The 15,685-nt window shown below is 47.8% G+C and overlaps 1 protein-coding gene across 7 annotated transcripts in view; it reads left to right on the top strand.

Moving 5' to 3' along the window:
- The window catches only part of NDRG4 (NDRG family member 4), a 65,835-nt gene that overhangs the window by 37,399 nt on the left and 12,751 nt on the right, over positions 1-15,685 (top strand). For 4 of the 7 annotated variants that reach the window (XM_075576547.1, XM_075576545.1, XM_075576548.1 and 1 more), the window contains 7 exons: positions 7,014-7,119; positions 9,327-9,447; positions 9,535-9,597; positions 10,901-10,961; positions 13,341-13,427; positions 13,576-13,632; positions 15,078-15,181. In XM_075576547.1, the coding sequence (XP_075432662.1) occupies positions 7,014-7,119; positions 9,327-9,447; positions 9,535-9,597; positions 10,901-10,961; positions 13,341-13,427; positions 13,576-13,632; positions 15,078-15,181 (599 nt within the window). Of the gene's footprint in view, positions 1-4,340; positions 4,546-7,013; positions 7,120-9,326; positions 9,448-9,534; positions 9,598-10,900; positions 10,962-13,340; positions 13,428-13,575; positions 13,633-15,077; positions 15,182-15,685 lie in introns of those variants that run through there. The other 3 variants (XM_075576550.1, XM_075576549.1, XM_075576546.1) reach the window with 2 other exon arrangements.

The raw sequence follows: 15,685 nt of genomic DNA, 5'->3' as shown, positions 1-15,685 counted from the left end.
TCCTTCCTCCATGCTGAACATAGAACAGCGGAGGGTATGTAAGGAGGAAACCGACTCAGAGAACCAGACATCTAGTGACTTGTGTCGATGAAGCGCGGGCGGGCTTTTCAAAGTTGCTCTGTCACGAATAGCAGAGCAACTGGCTTCATTTTGAAGCTAGCAAAGTCACGCGTCAGGACCAAGTTCTGAGAATTGAACGTAGTGGTCGTGGCTAGGATCTTTAGACGAAAAGAGGACCAGGAAGCCCGGGTGTATATCCTGGTCAGGTTAAGCCTTCCAGGGCAAGCCTTCCTGCCCTGCACCTATTTGAGCCTAGATTTCAACCCCAGTAAGTGTGTATTTTGTCTGTATTTTGTGTATTCATTGTGTATACATGCAGGCCCGCCAACAGTGGGGGACTGCCGGTATTGGCGTCCCGGGCCTCGTGAGTCAGGGGGCTCGGCCGCCGGGGGCCCCTGCGTACCCATTTTATTAATTTTTTTAAATGGCGGCGATTCCCGTGCACATGCGCAGAGCCAAGGTCCCAGCGCGCATGCGCAGGGAAAGCAAGGTTTTCAGCCTGCTACCTGTGGGCCCGCTATCCCCCTCGCTCCCAACGTGGGATGGAGGGGAAGTGCCGTGGCAAGCCCGCACCCACCCACCCAGGCAGTCAGTCCCCAGGCAATGTAACAATGCAAAGGGGAAAGTCAGCAGGGTGTTAGGGTGTATAGGGAGAGGTATTAGCAGCAGGGTGTTAGGGTGTATAGGGAGAGGTATTAGCAGCAGGGTGTTAGGGTGTATAGGGAGAGGTATTAGCAGCAGGATGTTAGGGTGTATAGAGAGGGGTATTAGCAGCGGGATGTTAGGTTGTATAGGGAGGGGTATTAGCAGCGGGGTGTTAGGGTGTATAGGGAGGGGTATTAGCAGCGGGGTGTTAGGGTGTATAGGGAGAGGTATTAGCAGCAGGGTGTTAGGGTGTATAGAGAGGGGTATTAGCAGCGGGATGTTAGGTTGTATAGGGAGGGGTATTAGCAGCGGGGTGTTAGGGTGTATAGGGAGGGGTATTAGCAGCGGGGTGTTAGGGTGTATAGGGAGGGGTATTAGCAGCGGGGTGTTAGGGTGTATAGGGAGGAGTATTAGCAGCGGGGTGTTAGGGTGTATAGGGAGAGGTATTAGCAGCAGGGTGTATAGGGAGAGGTATTAGCAGCAGGGTGTTAGGGTGTATAGGGAGCGGTATTAGCAGCGGGGTGTTAGGGTGTATAGGGAGAGGTATTAGCAGCGGGGTGTTAGGGTGTATAGGGAGGGGTATTAGCAGCGGGGTGTTAGGGTGTATAGGGAGAGGTATTAGCAGCAGGGTGTATAGGGTGTATAGGGAGAGGTATTAGCAGCAGGGTGTTAGGGTGTATAGGGAGAGGTATTAGCAGCGGGGTGTTAGGGTGTATAGGGAGAGGTATTGGCAGCGGGATGTTAGGGTGTTATAGGGAGAGGGGCTTTATAGCCATTGAGGATCCCCTCAATCCGGTCCACACTGTATCTCTCTGCTCCTGCTGCCACGTACAAACACTCTGCAATCCTCGCCCGAAGCTGATAGCCCTCAGGTCTGCGCAGATCTGCTATTAACATGGCCGCTCCCCTTTTTTTTAAAAGCTCCTCTCCCTCTTAGTCCCTCCTCTTCCACAGCCGTTATTGGCTGCTCTCATGTCCATTACAGTCACGTGTCCACAGCACATTGGCGAGGAACCTGCCAGGGGCCAGTGAGTGGGTGTGGATCTCATCACACCGGGGGTTACATTAAATGGACCAGGCTTTCGATGAGCTCTTCGTGGTGTCCTCAAACATCACACATGCATTGGCGTGTACATGGAGTGAGACACCTTCATAGACAGCGGTTGTAAGTGGAAGTGCATTAAGGATTTCAAAGCATAGAAGAAAGCTTAAGTGCATTTGGGGCCATGTTTTTATTGATTCCATGGAGGTAAAATGCTTCTTTGACCATGAGTTTTGCCTTTGAAGGCTAAGAGACAGAGAGCGTGGTATTGAGCTGGGCAGAGGGGAGAAAAGTTTCATAAGAGATCAAATGGAGATCAATGCAGAGATACAAGTAGGAACATAAAACTAAAAAGCACCAATTTCTACTTAACTAATCAGGCCAGGTTTCAGAAATAACTCATACATGTGCACATAGGTGAATGCATCTCATGTACATACTGTATGAACAGGAGTATCCCAAAAGCAATAGTTTTGCCAATATTTGGGTCTGGGGGCCTGAAATTCAGTTTGAAAGAGAGAAACTTTGTTTTAGTTAATGTGAAATATTAATTGGGTTATTAATGCAGCATTGTTACTGCGGCCCATATCTACTAAGGTATTCCATCAGACACTTTCTGGCCCCTAAATACACCTTACAGCCCACTATGCACCACATACAAGAACCACAAGCAATGAAATGATGTAGTCTTACAAAGTTGATGTAAAATCAGGTAACACCCCAAACACGGGGTTTACCAAAGTCCTCACGAGATCCCTTCCATTGAGAGTCCCGATGGCGTACTGCAGCCGCATGGATCGGTATAGAACAGAAAGAATAAAAATGGCGGTGCCCAGCGCGCAAACGTGAAGGGCAGACAAAAGCTGATTAAAAAAAATATTTATTTAGCACAGAACAAACATGGCAATGAGGGTAGTGATACTGTAACGCGTTTCGCGTCTCGCATGGACCAATAATTCCCGTGGGAGGAAACGACATATATTCTGTACGCACCCATAGGAGCCAATATCTCTGGAGAGCTACTCATTAAAAAGAAAGGTTGGCATTGCGGACGGTGAGAATGGGTTTTTAAAAGGTTAATGCAAATCAGCCCAAATCAGAGCTGTGTATCGTGCCGAGTATTGAAGTACTGTGCAGCCCATTAATTATTGAGCATATGCATCCTTTGATAGGTTCATCAAATGGAAAAGTAGGCTGATGTGAGTGCCCGGGCATGCATTTTCTGAGCGACAGCTTTATGGATCTATATATCAAAAGCAAAAAACATCCATTGCCATTAAACTGATGTTAACCAGTTAAGGTCTGGCAGGACCATTTTTACTAAGCCGTGTTCTGCCATAAGACACGTCTGGCACTGGGAGACACCTTACAGCCTGTTGACTTAAGTGAGCTATAAGGGGTTTTCCTATCTGTGTGTAAGAGTCAAGGGGATCTCTTATATCAAGGTTTTAAGCGGAGGATGACGCCTCTTCTGTTTTTCTAAAGGACCTTTGGGAACATCAAACTCTGCAAAGAAAACGTGGGGGGTCTATCAATATCCTGTGTTGGGAATATGAGGGGCATATGAAATGGAGGGAGCCACGCACCCCAAACCGCTTCTCACCCAAACGTTGGATATTTTTTACTGTTCCAGTCATTAAAATGACTTTTTTGCAGTAGTTCTATTTTCAGAATTTTTGGGGTGTGCTTTTCTCCCTCGATTTGATATGCTGTTCCCTGACTAAGATTTTGTGCCTTTAGCACCCTTCTTGTTTTTCCTCGTCGCAGTTAGTCCCCATTATCTCGGGGCATCCCGAGTAGCTTTTTCCTGATGATTCTTCTCCGTGAATATGAGGGGGCCGCCCCAATCTGAGTGCAAGAGCAACGGGTTGCCAATACTGTCTTGGTACTGACAGTAGCACTCCTATGGGAGTTTATGACGTGAGGGTACCACTCCTATGCTTAGGCCAGGGGTGGCCAACTCCAGTCCTCAAGTGCCACCAACAGGCCAGGTATTAGGGATATCCCTGCTTCAGCACAGGTGGCTCAGTCAGAATGAGTAAGCCACAGATTGAGCCACCTGTGCTGAAGCAGGGATATCCTTAATACGTGACCTGTTGGTGGCCCTTGTGGTCTGGAGTTGCCCACCCCTGGCGTAGGGGACCACTCCTATGTGTGTATATGACTGGGGAGAAGGTGAGTGCAGTTTGCGTGTCCTCTGATTTGGTCACACGCCTCTTTGCAGTAACCCATTGCTGCCCTTTGCATTGTAAGATTCTGCGTGTTTTAATGCTGCGACACAGAGAGGTTTGATGGGGAGAGGAGGGGGGGGGGGCTGGATGCTCCTGTCCTTGATGGGAGGGGCAGTGTTGGTGATAAATGGGACAGTACTTATTGGGAGTGGAGTATTGATGTCGGGGTATGGAGGAGCACTACATTGTTAAGGACGGAACAGTATTGATTGTAGAGGAAAGAATCTAATGATGTCTGATAAGATGGGGGGGGGGGGGGGGGAGGCGAGGCAGAGGGGAGGGTTATGCACCGCTCACCCAATCGCACAGCTGCAGTCTCTGCAGCAAAAGGTGGGAGGGGGAGCTGGTTTGTGGGATAAAGAAACAGGGTGGGGGGTTTGAGTCTATAAAGCTTGTGACACAGCAGAGCGGCGCTGCATGTGCTTCTGTCTGTCTATCCAGCCTTCTCTCTCCCGCCTGTATCTCCCTCTCTTCCCATCTGTCTGTGTAGCCATCATAGAACTCCAGTCAGTGTGATTTAAAGGACCACCCTCTGTACACCTAGTGATGCCGGAGTGCTGGGATGGGGTGAGTGACTAGAGCACCGGGCTTTGTGTGTGTAAGTCCTGGTGTATCAGCAGCACGATGCTTTTGTGTGTGTGTGACCATATTCTTGCAGCATCAGTATTCTGCACACGAGAAGGCTGTGCGCCCAGGAACAGGGTGTGCGTGTCCTGGACTTCTGGGAGAAGGGTGTGATGTGCTTGTCATGTTCTCCCAATCGCAGGGTGCTTTGTGGTCCTGTTATGAAATGATGTCTGCTGGCCTGGCAGGGGTTACTCTTGGCACGGATTATGGGAGGTACTGTGTGTGTGTGGTTAAGAGGCAGCAAGAAGTGTTTAAGATTCTATTCTTCTAATCTACGTGTTGGAATGTTAATCCTGCCGTGTCCCCTCACCCCCCCACCCGCCCCCCAGTGTCAGCCTTTGCTTTTCTTTGGCTGCATTGTGTTGGGGACTGAGCTGAGTTATCAGCAGTCAGGCCACTCTCCTTCTTTTAAACAGGAGTCCCAAGGTCATTGTGAAATGTCAAGGTCAACGCTTCAGGGAGGCAGACGGCGCAAGCGAGATGCTCTTCAGTGTGGAGTTGAGCAATACCCTTGCCATTCTCAGATTGAAGCGATGCTCTGCAGACCTTTATTAGAATACATTTAAGTGACGCCCTCCGGTTCTCCTTATCGTTTGAGAATAAAGCAATGCTCTGCAGGTGGATGGAGAATTTAAGCAATGCTCTTCACTTCTGTATTGGTGGAAAACTAAGCCAGGCTAACAAGCCCTCTTATTGTGGGTGGAAGACGCAACACCCTAACGCCCTTTCCATCACAGGAGGTTTAACCCATTTGAGTACGGAAGTGGCTTGCAATGCATTGTACAGAAATAAATGACAAGTTCACGTCAGCATGGAGGCTGTTAAAGAAGTCTGCAGAGCACTCATTATGAGAGAGGGGGTTAAGCAATGCTCTGCAGGGCTCTATTAAAAGAGTATTTACTGAGGCTCTGCAGGAGGGTTCAGCGATGTTCTGCACTAAAAGTCTTCAGCAAATAAATAGTTTGTACAGGTCACTCCAGCAGAGAAGGTGTTAATCAGTGCTCTGCAGGCCTCAGTTAGTAAAAGGACTACATGATGCTCTGCAGATCCTTGTATGGGTTGGGTAATGCTCTGCAGGTCCCAGTCACTAAATGGGCTAAGTGATGGTACAGTGCCTGCTAGCCTGTAGCAAAGAAGGAATTGTGTGAGGGACCTGCAGGTTGGTAGTAATCGGGAAGGTTCTTTCTGTGCGACTTATAACCTTGAGAAGGACACAGAAGAAGCGTGACAAGGCGCAGGGAAGGCGACGTGAACAGAATCCCTTTCCTTTAATGTAAATCTGACATCCCAACATTTACACGGGAGAGCGGACGGAAAAGGGGGAGTACAGAGGGAAAGGGGAGAGGGATATATTGGAGAGACGGAGTATTGGGGAAAGAGTGAGGTGTTGGAGAAAATAGATTTTTGTGCAGAGATGCAGCTATTGGGAATAGGGTATAGAGAGGCAGTGGAGAGGGTAGGGAGGAGATATGACCCCCGTATGTTATATAGGGAGAAGCAGGGTAATATGCAATTCATTATGCATCAAGTTCTGTTCATTTAAATGGAAGTTAATGGATCGTTGACTGCATTATGCTGCTAACCCCTATTCTGAATTGATGGTGGAGAGTGGGAGATGGATGGGAAATATGTTGGAGAGAGCAATGGCGGGGAGGAGAGTATTAGATGTGAAAGAGAAGGAATTGCTGGGGGAGCGGGATGGGCGGGTATTGGTGGGAGAGGAAAGGTTATATTAGGAAAAGATAGAGAGAGACATTGTCCATGCAGTGGGGAAAAGGGGGCGATTGCAGATCGAAAGCATGGAGAGCACGGGATATTGGTGGGATAGCGAAGGAGATAATGGGTGAATAAGAGGAGAGAAGGTCTTGGTAGGGGAGAAAAAGGAGATATTGAGGGTGAAAGGAGAGTTTGGTGGATTAGAGGGAATCAGAGACATTGAGCGTGTTTCTGGGACAGTGACATGATGGACGACGTGCCGCACTTTCTATGCATCTGGGTTTTGTCACTTTTTTTTTATTCAACATAACTTGATTGTGTCTGGTGTGCAACCACTACAAGCTTAACGATACAGACCCAGTGGCCAAGCACAACGTGATTCGAAAAGGGCTGACATAGCTGTCTCTCAGTGGGTCCTCTGACTCTGCACTTCCTTGTTTCAGGCCAAGCTGTAAAATGCAGAAAACATAAGCACTAGGGGATCCACAGGATAAAGCTGGAAAGGATGTGCCCAGAATCCTTGTCTGCAGCTACCTTTCCCCTCTTGGTCGGACTTGCTGTCTTTCCCGCTCCCGCCTCTGTCTCCCCTCTCTCTCTCTTCTTTTATTCCTTCACTGTTCTCCCCCCTCCCTCCCCCCCATCTTTACTTCCTCTTTCCTCGCTCACCCTCCCTTCTCGCCCTCTCTTGATAGGAGCATGATATTGAGACCCCATACGGGATGCTACATGTGCTTATTCGCGGCACTCCGAAAGGCAACCGCCCTGCGATCCTCACATACCACGACGTGGGGCTGAACCGTAAGTGCAGCGCGGGCGTCACCGCGGGAATGCCGTCTGCAGGGTGGGACTGAGGGGCGGGTTTGGATACTGTGGAGAGGTGTCCGTAAACGGCACGACAGTGACTTGTTTAAGGGGTTAAATCTCGGGGACCGATGTATTTTTATTTTGTAACCAAAATCTTTTTAAATCCTTTTTTTTAAGTTAGTTTGTAAACACGGTGAGCGGAGACTTGGAAAGGGATAGATTCCTCCTGGCTGCTCACTTTTTGCCTGATATCACTGTCTGTTCAACAAGAGTTTGCTCAGACAGTGCCCCCCTCTCTCAACCTTCCCTTATCTTTATTGGCTCTCTGATCAGAACAGGGTTTAATAAGGACAGAAGAAACAATTGATTGGGAAACACTCCCCTATTCAAAAGCCCCTAAGAGATGCATTTTGTAATTAATTTCACTCTGTGTCCTTATTTAACTCTGTACATAGGAAGGCAGAATAAATGGTCCACAAGTCCTAATGATTTCTGTTTCACTGTATCTGTTGCTACGCTGTAGGAGGCACAGTCATACTTTTTATATCAGTGTAATGGGAGGGAGAGTAAAGCTGACCAATAACTTGTAGTTGGTCACTGTGCATATAGGGCAATATTTATTAAGCAGTGATATGTCATAACCTTCGAGGGTCAGAAGAATGAATGGACCAGAGGGGGTGGGACACCTTGAATGGGTCTGAGGGGGTGGGACACCTTGAATGGGCCAGAGGGGTGGCACACCTTGAATGGGCCAGAGGGGATGGGACACTTTGAATGGGCCAGAAGGGGGGGGGGGCACCTTGAATGGGCCAGAGGGGATGGGACACCTTGAATGGGCCAGAGGGGATGGGACACCTTGAATGGGCCAGAGGGGGTGGGACACCTTGAATGGGCCAGAGGGGATGGGACACCTTGAATGGGCCAGAGGGGGTGGGACACCTTGAATGGGCCAGAGGGGATGGGACACCTTGAATGGGCCAGAGGGGGTGGCACACCTTGAATGGGCCAGAGGGGATGGGACACCTTGAATGGGCCAGAGGGGGTGGGACACTTTGAATGGGCCAGAGGGGGTGGGACACCTTGAATGGGCCAGAAGGGGGGGGGCACCTTGAATGGGCCAGAAGGGGGGGGCACCTTGAATGGGCCAGAGGGGATGGGACACCTTGAATGGGCCAGAGGGGATGGGACACCGTGAATGGGCCAGAGGGGATGGGACACCTTGAATGGGCCAGAGGGGGTGGGACACTTTGAATGGGCCAGAGGGGATGGGACACTTTGAATGGGCCAGAGGGGGTGGGACACCTTGAATGGGCCAGAAGGGGGGGGCACCTTGAATGGGCCAGAGGGGATGGGACACCTTGAATGGGCCAGAAGAGGGGGGGGGGCACCTTGAATGGGCCAGAGGGGATGGGACACTTTGAATGGGCCAGAGGGGATGGGACACCTTGAGTGGGCCAGAGGGGGTGGGACACCTTGAATGGGCCAGAAGGGGGGGCACTTTGAATGGGCCAGAGGGGATGGGACACCTTGAATGGGCCAGAGGGGGGGAGCACCTTGAATGGGCCAGAAGGGGATGGAACACCTTGAATGGGCCAGAAGGGGGGGGGCACCTTGAATGGGCCAGAAGGGGGTGGGACACCTTGTATGGGCCAGAGGGGGTGGGACACCTTGAATGGGCCAGAAGGGGGTGGGACACCTTGAATGGGCCAGAGGGGGTGGGACACCTTGAATGGGCCAGAAGGGGGGGGGGCACCTTGAATGGGCCAGAAGGGGGGGGCACCTTGAATGGGCCAGAGGGGATGGGACACCTTGAATGGGCCAGAGGGGATGGGACACCGTGAATGGGCCAGAGGGGATGGGACACCTTGAATGGGCCAGAGGGGGTGGGACACTTTGAATGGGCCAGAGGGGATGGGACACTTTGAATGGGCCAGAGGGGGTGGGACACCTTGAATGGGCCAGAAGGGGGGGGCACCTTGAATGGGCCAGAGGGGATGGGACACCTTGAATGGGCCAGAAGGGGGTGGGACACCTTGAATGGGCCAGAGGGGGTGGGACACCTGGAATGGGCCAGAGGGGGTGGGACACCTGGAATGGGCCAGAGGGTGTCTTCCAGCACTGGGAGATGTCTTGTGGAACAGCACTGCTTACCAAATATGGGTCCGAGTCTTGACTTTGCTCTCCGCACTCTCCTCTTTCAGACAAGCTTTGCTTTAACACGTTCTTTAACTACGAGGACATGCAAGAGATAACCAAGCACTTTGTCGTGTGTCATGTGGATGCTCCAGGTCAACAGGTGGGAGCCTCGCAGTTCCCACAGGGGTAAGTAACTGATAAGTTCTCTCCCCCGTTGTGATCATTACGTATCGCCATCTAATCCCATGCTAATAACCTGCTGCGTTCTTCTAGGTATCAGTATCCCACCATGGAGCATCTGGCCGCCATGCTGTCTAGTGTCGTGCAGCACTTCGGGTGAGAGAGAGAGAGAGAGTGAGAGAGAGAGAGAGTGAGAGAGAGAGTGAGAGAGAGAGAGAGAGAGAGAGAGAGAGAGAGAGAGAGAGAGAGAGAGAGAGAGAGAGAGAGAGAGAGAGAGAGAGAGAGAGAGAGAGAGAGAGATACCTACACACGGTGATATGTACAAATACAGTCACATGGCGACACAAACACAGATTGATATACACACACAGGGATAGATATATATATATATATATATATACACACAGGGACAGATATATATATATATACACACACAGGGACAGATATATACACACACACAGGGACAGATATATACACACACACAGGGACAGATATATACACACACACAGGGACAGATATATACACACACACAGGGACAGATATATACATACACACACAGGGACAGATATATATATACACACACACAGGGACAGAGTGACTGAAACACACAAGCACACAAGCCATGTACTTACTAACTGGTATTTAAAGCAGCCGTCCAAGCTGCCTTTTTTTTAATTTATTTTTTATTATTAATTTATTTGCCCCATTTAATATGCGCATCAATACAGTCCACACAATGATAAGTAATTAGCTAAATTGCCAATCGATCCGTTCTCCTGTGATCGATGGGCGAAGATTCGGCTCGGGGGTTCACTAAATGGCTGTCATTGCGGCAGAAGAGGACCAAATATGCAAAGCTCTGTGGGGAAGATCATGTGACCAGGCAGTCACTAGATACAATTGGTGCACTGCTAGGGAGAGGGCAGGGCTCAAAAAGGGGTGTGCCAGAGCCTGTTTCAGAAGAGGAAGGGGGTGTGACTTTGTAAATGGTTGCTATAGAAACAAAAAATGCTTGTTACATTATAACACTGTATATTACAAATGTATTTCAGAGTTGTTTTTAAAAAGAACATGCTACAGGTATTTTCTTATAGTACAGAACTGAGTTATAAAAACAAACACACGTGGGACATTGCTTGGTCTGCAGCTTTAAGCACACACAGACACACATATTGTACATACACATGGGATGACACATGGAAGCTGACATGGAGATATAGCATGTATCATACTTAGACACCGTGTAACCCACAAAAGATAGTAACAAAAGTACCAGCATAAGGATATAGATACAAATATAGAGACACACATACACAATGAGGGACACACATACACAATGAGGGACACACATACACAATGAGGGACACACATACACAATGAGGGACACACCATGTCTGATACACAGCACAACCTCGGCCCCATACAGTGCTCCGTGTGTGTAACAGGCCTTGTTTTGTAGGTTTCAGAGTGTCATTGGGATTGGTGTTGGGGCCGGAGCCTACGTCCTCGCAAAATTTGCTGTAAGTCCTTCAGATCTCAGTGTGTGCGGTGTGGTTTCGGTGTGGTTTCGGTGTGGTTTCGGTGTGGTTTCGGTGTGGTTTCGGTGTGGTTTCTGTGTGGTTTCTGTGTGGTTTCGGTGTGGTTTCGGTGTGGTTTCGGTGTGGTTTCGGTGTGGACGTCTGCGTTGGTGTATAATGTATGTGTTTTATGTCTATATATATTTCTATTGGTGATGTATGTTTCTTTATATTGGTGTGTGTGTGGGGCTGTCTTTTTCGGGATGTGTGTGTGTGTGTGTGTGTGTGTGTATCTGCCCCCTTCTGTGTTACTTGGTGGTCACTAGGTGAAACCTGATTATGGGTTATGGATCCCTTCTGTTACCATATCAAGATGTGTGTGTATCTGCGTGTGTGTATAAGTGTATCGGAGAGTGTGTGTATCAGTGTATGTGTATCGGTGTATATGTATGTGTGTATCAGTGTATTGGAGTGTGTGTATGTATGAATGAATCAGTGTGTGTTTTGGAGTGTGTGTATCTGTATCTGTGTATGAGTGTGTATGTATCAATGAATTGGTGTGTATCGGTGTATATGTATGTGTGTATCAGTGTATTGGAGTGTGTGTATCAGTGTGTATGTATGAATGGATCAGTGTGTGTATTGGCGTGTATGTATGTGTGTATCCGTGTATCAGTGTGTATGTATGAATGAATCAGTGTGTGTATTGGCGTGTATGTATGTGTGGCAATTTGTGTGTATAAGTGTATCGGAGAGTGTGTGTATCAGTGTGTGTGTATCGGTGTATTGGAGTGTGTGTATCTGTGTCTGTGTATCAGTGTGTATGTATCAATGAATTGGTGTGTATCGGTGTATATGTATGTGTGTATCAGTGTATTGGAGTGTTTGTATCAGTGTGTATGTATGAATGAATCAGTGTGTGTATTGGCTTGTATGTATGTGTGTATCCGTGTATCAGTGTGTACTGTATGTATGAATGAATCGGTGTGTGTGTGTGTGTGTGTGTGTGTGTATCTGTCCTTTGAAGTGCAGTCCCTGCTCACATTCACTAACTAATCCAGGTTACACTCTGTCTCCCCCTGCTGGATGTCACTGCACATATTCCGGAGTCGCTTACCCCCCCCCCCCCCCATTTCCCATTACAGAGGCAGCTTCCGATGCATTATCCAAATGGTCCCAATATTTTCATAACTCAACCTATTAAATAAATAAAAGAAGTGATTTGAGGCCCATATTTACCAAGAGATGCAGTTCCATAAGGCACCTTCAAGCGCTCTGAGCCGCCAACACTGGGCACATTAAAATAGGTACAGGCATACCCCGGTTTAAGGACACTCACTTTAAGTACACTCGCGAATAGTGACATATCCCCCAATAGGCAATTAATGTCCAAGAAAGGCTTATATTTTGTTGTCGGACACACAGGGAGGCTGTGTTCAAAGTTTGATGGCACTTCACAGAACCACTGTTTATTTTATTACACACCCACAGTTCCTATGGGATTGTTTTTCTTCTGTTTTTAGAGCACAAATACTGTATAAAATGTTCTTAAATTAGGTCTAAAAAGCTTTAAACATTGTGGGGAAAATGGTTTACAATCTCTTCAAACATAGCAAAACTCTTGCAGACTTAGGCCTGGGACATAGTGGTGTGAGCAAGGCTGAGCCGTGCTGAGGCGCGCTCACACTCGGCACTGAGCCCCTGCAGCCGCAATGAGAGCGGCTTTAGCAGGGGCTCGCGCACGCGTCCGCACGCTTGGGGAAGCGTGTGTCTCAAGAAGTTTTCAAATTTGGCGCTCGCCGGAGCGCAGGGCCGGTCACGTGAGCGGTTCGGCCCAATGAGGGCGAACCAGCTCCGTGACGTCACTGGCCCGCCCCCGACACGCCCACAGACGGCGCGCTGTGTAAGGCCAGGGAAAGCACCGCTTTCCCTGAGCCTCAGCGCGCCTCCGCACTGATTAAATCACTATGTCCCAGGCCTTAGATATAGCAAAACAATCAAAGAGCTAAAAAAAAGAACCCAAGTTAAAGCACACCAAGTAGTAGAAAAATATTTTGAAAAAAACGTACGCCTTATTAAAATCGAGAAGTCACAAAATCGACGTTTCAGTCCGCTGGGACCTTCATCAGGACAATGGCAAAGAGAATCTCTTCAAGTCAGGTAAAGTTTCACTTCTCTACCTGAGGTGCCTATGCTGCTGGGAAAAAGGATTGGCGTTCCAGTGGCGTCGTTAATTAACCCTAGAGCTGCCAATAACGCATTGCAGAGCATTACCCTCGCTTTGTCTGGTTTATCTTTTCGTCTCCCCACTCCCTCTGGTTCTTGTTTAACTCCTTCATCTCCTGGGTCCGGTTGAACCCCACTTTTTTCTCTGTCCAACAGCTGATTTTCCCTGAGTTGGTGGAAGGCTTGGTTCTGGTAAACATTGATCCCAACGGAAAAGGCTGGATCGATTGGGCAGCTTCCAAGGTGAGACGGACAAAGGTGGTAGAGAAAGAGATCATAAAGAGGTCTTTAAAGGGGTATGTGTGGCGTTTGTAGACGGGAGACGCAGGATGGGTGGCTCGGGATAAGCAGACTGGTGGGTAAAGCACTCACTCCATCCTTCTTTCCGCAGCTCTCTGGTCTCACCAGCTCCCTCCCAGACACCGTGCTCTCCCACCTCTTCAGCCAGGTACTGTGATTACACCCACATATCAAAAGTGTAAAAAACAAGGTGCTCAAGGCAGCTGGCTACCTCCGTACCTCCTATATTCAGACCTATATTAGTAGGGTTCCATAAGTCCCATGATCCAGCTTCAGAGACGTTAAACCGGTGCTACCACTATGAGCTCTGTGGTCAACTCAACACTACAGTATACTCAAAAGGACCGGTGCACACAGAAAATTGTAGTAGATACATAATGATTTGCTCCAAGCATTCATATATATTAGTCATATACAGATGTCGCCAGCCACATTCTTCCTAGGGATAGTACAACATGTCCCGTTATAATGCAGGATATCAGAGTTTCCAGGGGATTCAGTGGCAGATCTTCTAGTTTGAAAATATCAAAACATACCCCATCATAACACGCCAAAGGGGACAATGAAGCTAGACACATCTGTATGGTGGTGTGAAGACCTAACCCTCTTCACACCCAGCTCCGATCACCGGTGTGAAGAACGTCATCCCACTGGCTGCTTGTGAAGTTTTTAATAGGACTAAGAAGATGGACGGTTTTATGGATGCATAGAGGGAAGTGTTGTGTTTCCAGTGCAATATTCTGTGTGAACCGGTTATATTCCTTATACTGTGATTAGACCCCCATCTCTTCGAACGTCTATATAAGACCTCTCCGGACCAAGTGACATCACTTACTCTTGTAACAGATGGATGACTTTCTTGGTCTATGTGACATAAGAATGACATCACTGTAGATTGTAAGTAGCTTGGATCAGTGACCTCATTACTTTTTTATCAGTATGTGTACTGGTATTATTATGTGATGGCTTTGCTGCCCCATTGTATTGTGCGTGAGAATATGTTGCAGCCCTATAAATAGATTATAGTATTAGTAATAATTATCTGAGGGATATGACCCCCATTTCTCCCTATGGTATCAGCATTACATACGTGACATCACTGATCTGTGTGATATGAGCATACATCATCAAACATATATGAGATATATATGAGATGACCTCACTGCTCCATGTAACATCATAATTGCATGTAATACACATGATTGCATGTAATACACATGACATTCCTGAGTTATGCAACAGGGGGGGGGGGTCACATCATTGTTTGCAAACATGTGCATGACATCACAGGCCCATGTTACATCGGGATCTCATCACTGATTCTCATTCCAAGTGTATGACATCATGGTCAGATATGACATCTTAACCCCATCATTGATTCTGATGATGCGTTGGACATCCGTTCTATGCATCATCATGATTACATTATTGATTAGTGTGAGATAGAGTAGCTGTACATGGAGGTCATCTCTTCTCCATATGGACGGGCTTTATAGGGTGATTTTATTGGGACTGCTTTCTATACAGCAGAGAATATATTAATAGTTGAGGTAACAATGTTGACTCACTGTTTTCACATGTCTTTCACCCCAGGAGGAGCTGATGAATAACACAGAGCTTGTGCAGAATTACCGGCAGCAAATCGGCAGCTGTGTGAACCAGAGCAATTTGCAGCTGTTCTGGAATATGTACAACGGGTACTCATATAATCTACCACTAATGCCATCAACTGCCCGAATAAAACCCCTTCAAGTCTAATAACTAATAACTAGGAGGGGGTCGCCCCTTTAACACCTGGGGTGATTTATCAAAGTCTCCCGGCTGCAGAACTGGAGCAAACAAAAGTGAACCAAAAACATTCCCATTGAAACCAATAGGATTTTCTTCTTTGCTCCTGTTTTTGCAGCTGGGAGACAGCAGCAGCCTCCTTCTCCCTTCCCGGCCAGTGGCTGTACACTGTAACAGGAGGTATAGAAAGAGTTGTCAGACGTGCAAAACTGGGGCAAAAAAATTATATATATATATACAAACAAAAAACATTACATTCAAAGGGATATGTGTTTCTGCCACAGTTTTGCAACAGGGAATATTTTCTACTGTATGTATGTATGTATATATATATGTATGTATGTATGTATGTGTGTATGTGTGTGTGTAGTGCACAACCATTTAGAATGCTTCTTCACTAACTGCCCCTACAA

Source organism: Ascaphus truei, chromosome 19, assembly GCF_040206685.1.
Source record: "Ascaphus truei isolate aAscTru1 chromosome 19, aAscTru1.hap1, whole genome shotgun sequence".
Classification (NCBI taxonomy): domain Eukaryota; kingdom Metazoa; phylum Chordata; class Amphibia; order Anura; family Ascaphidae; genus Ascaphus; species Ascaphus truei.
Note: the sequence above shows the minus strand (reverse complement) of the source record. Positions and strands in the feature narration are given on the sequence as shown.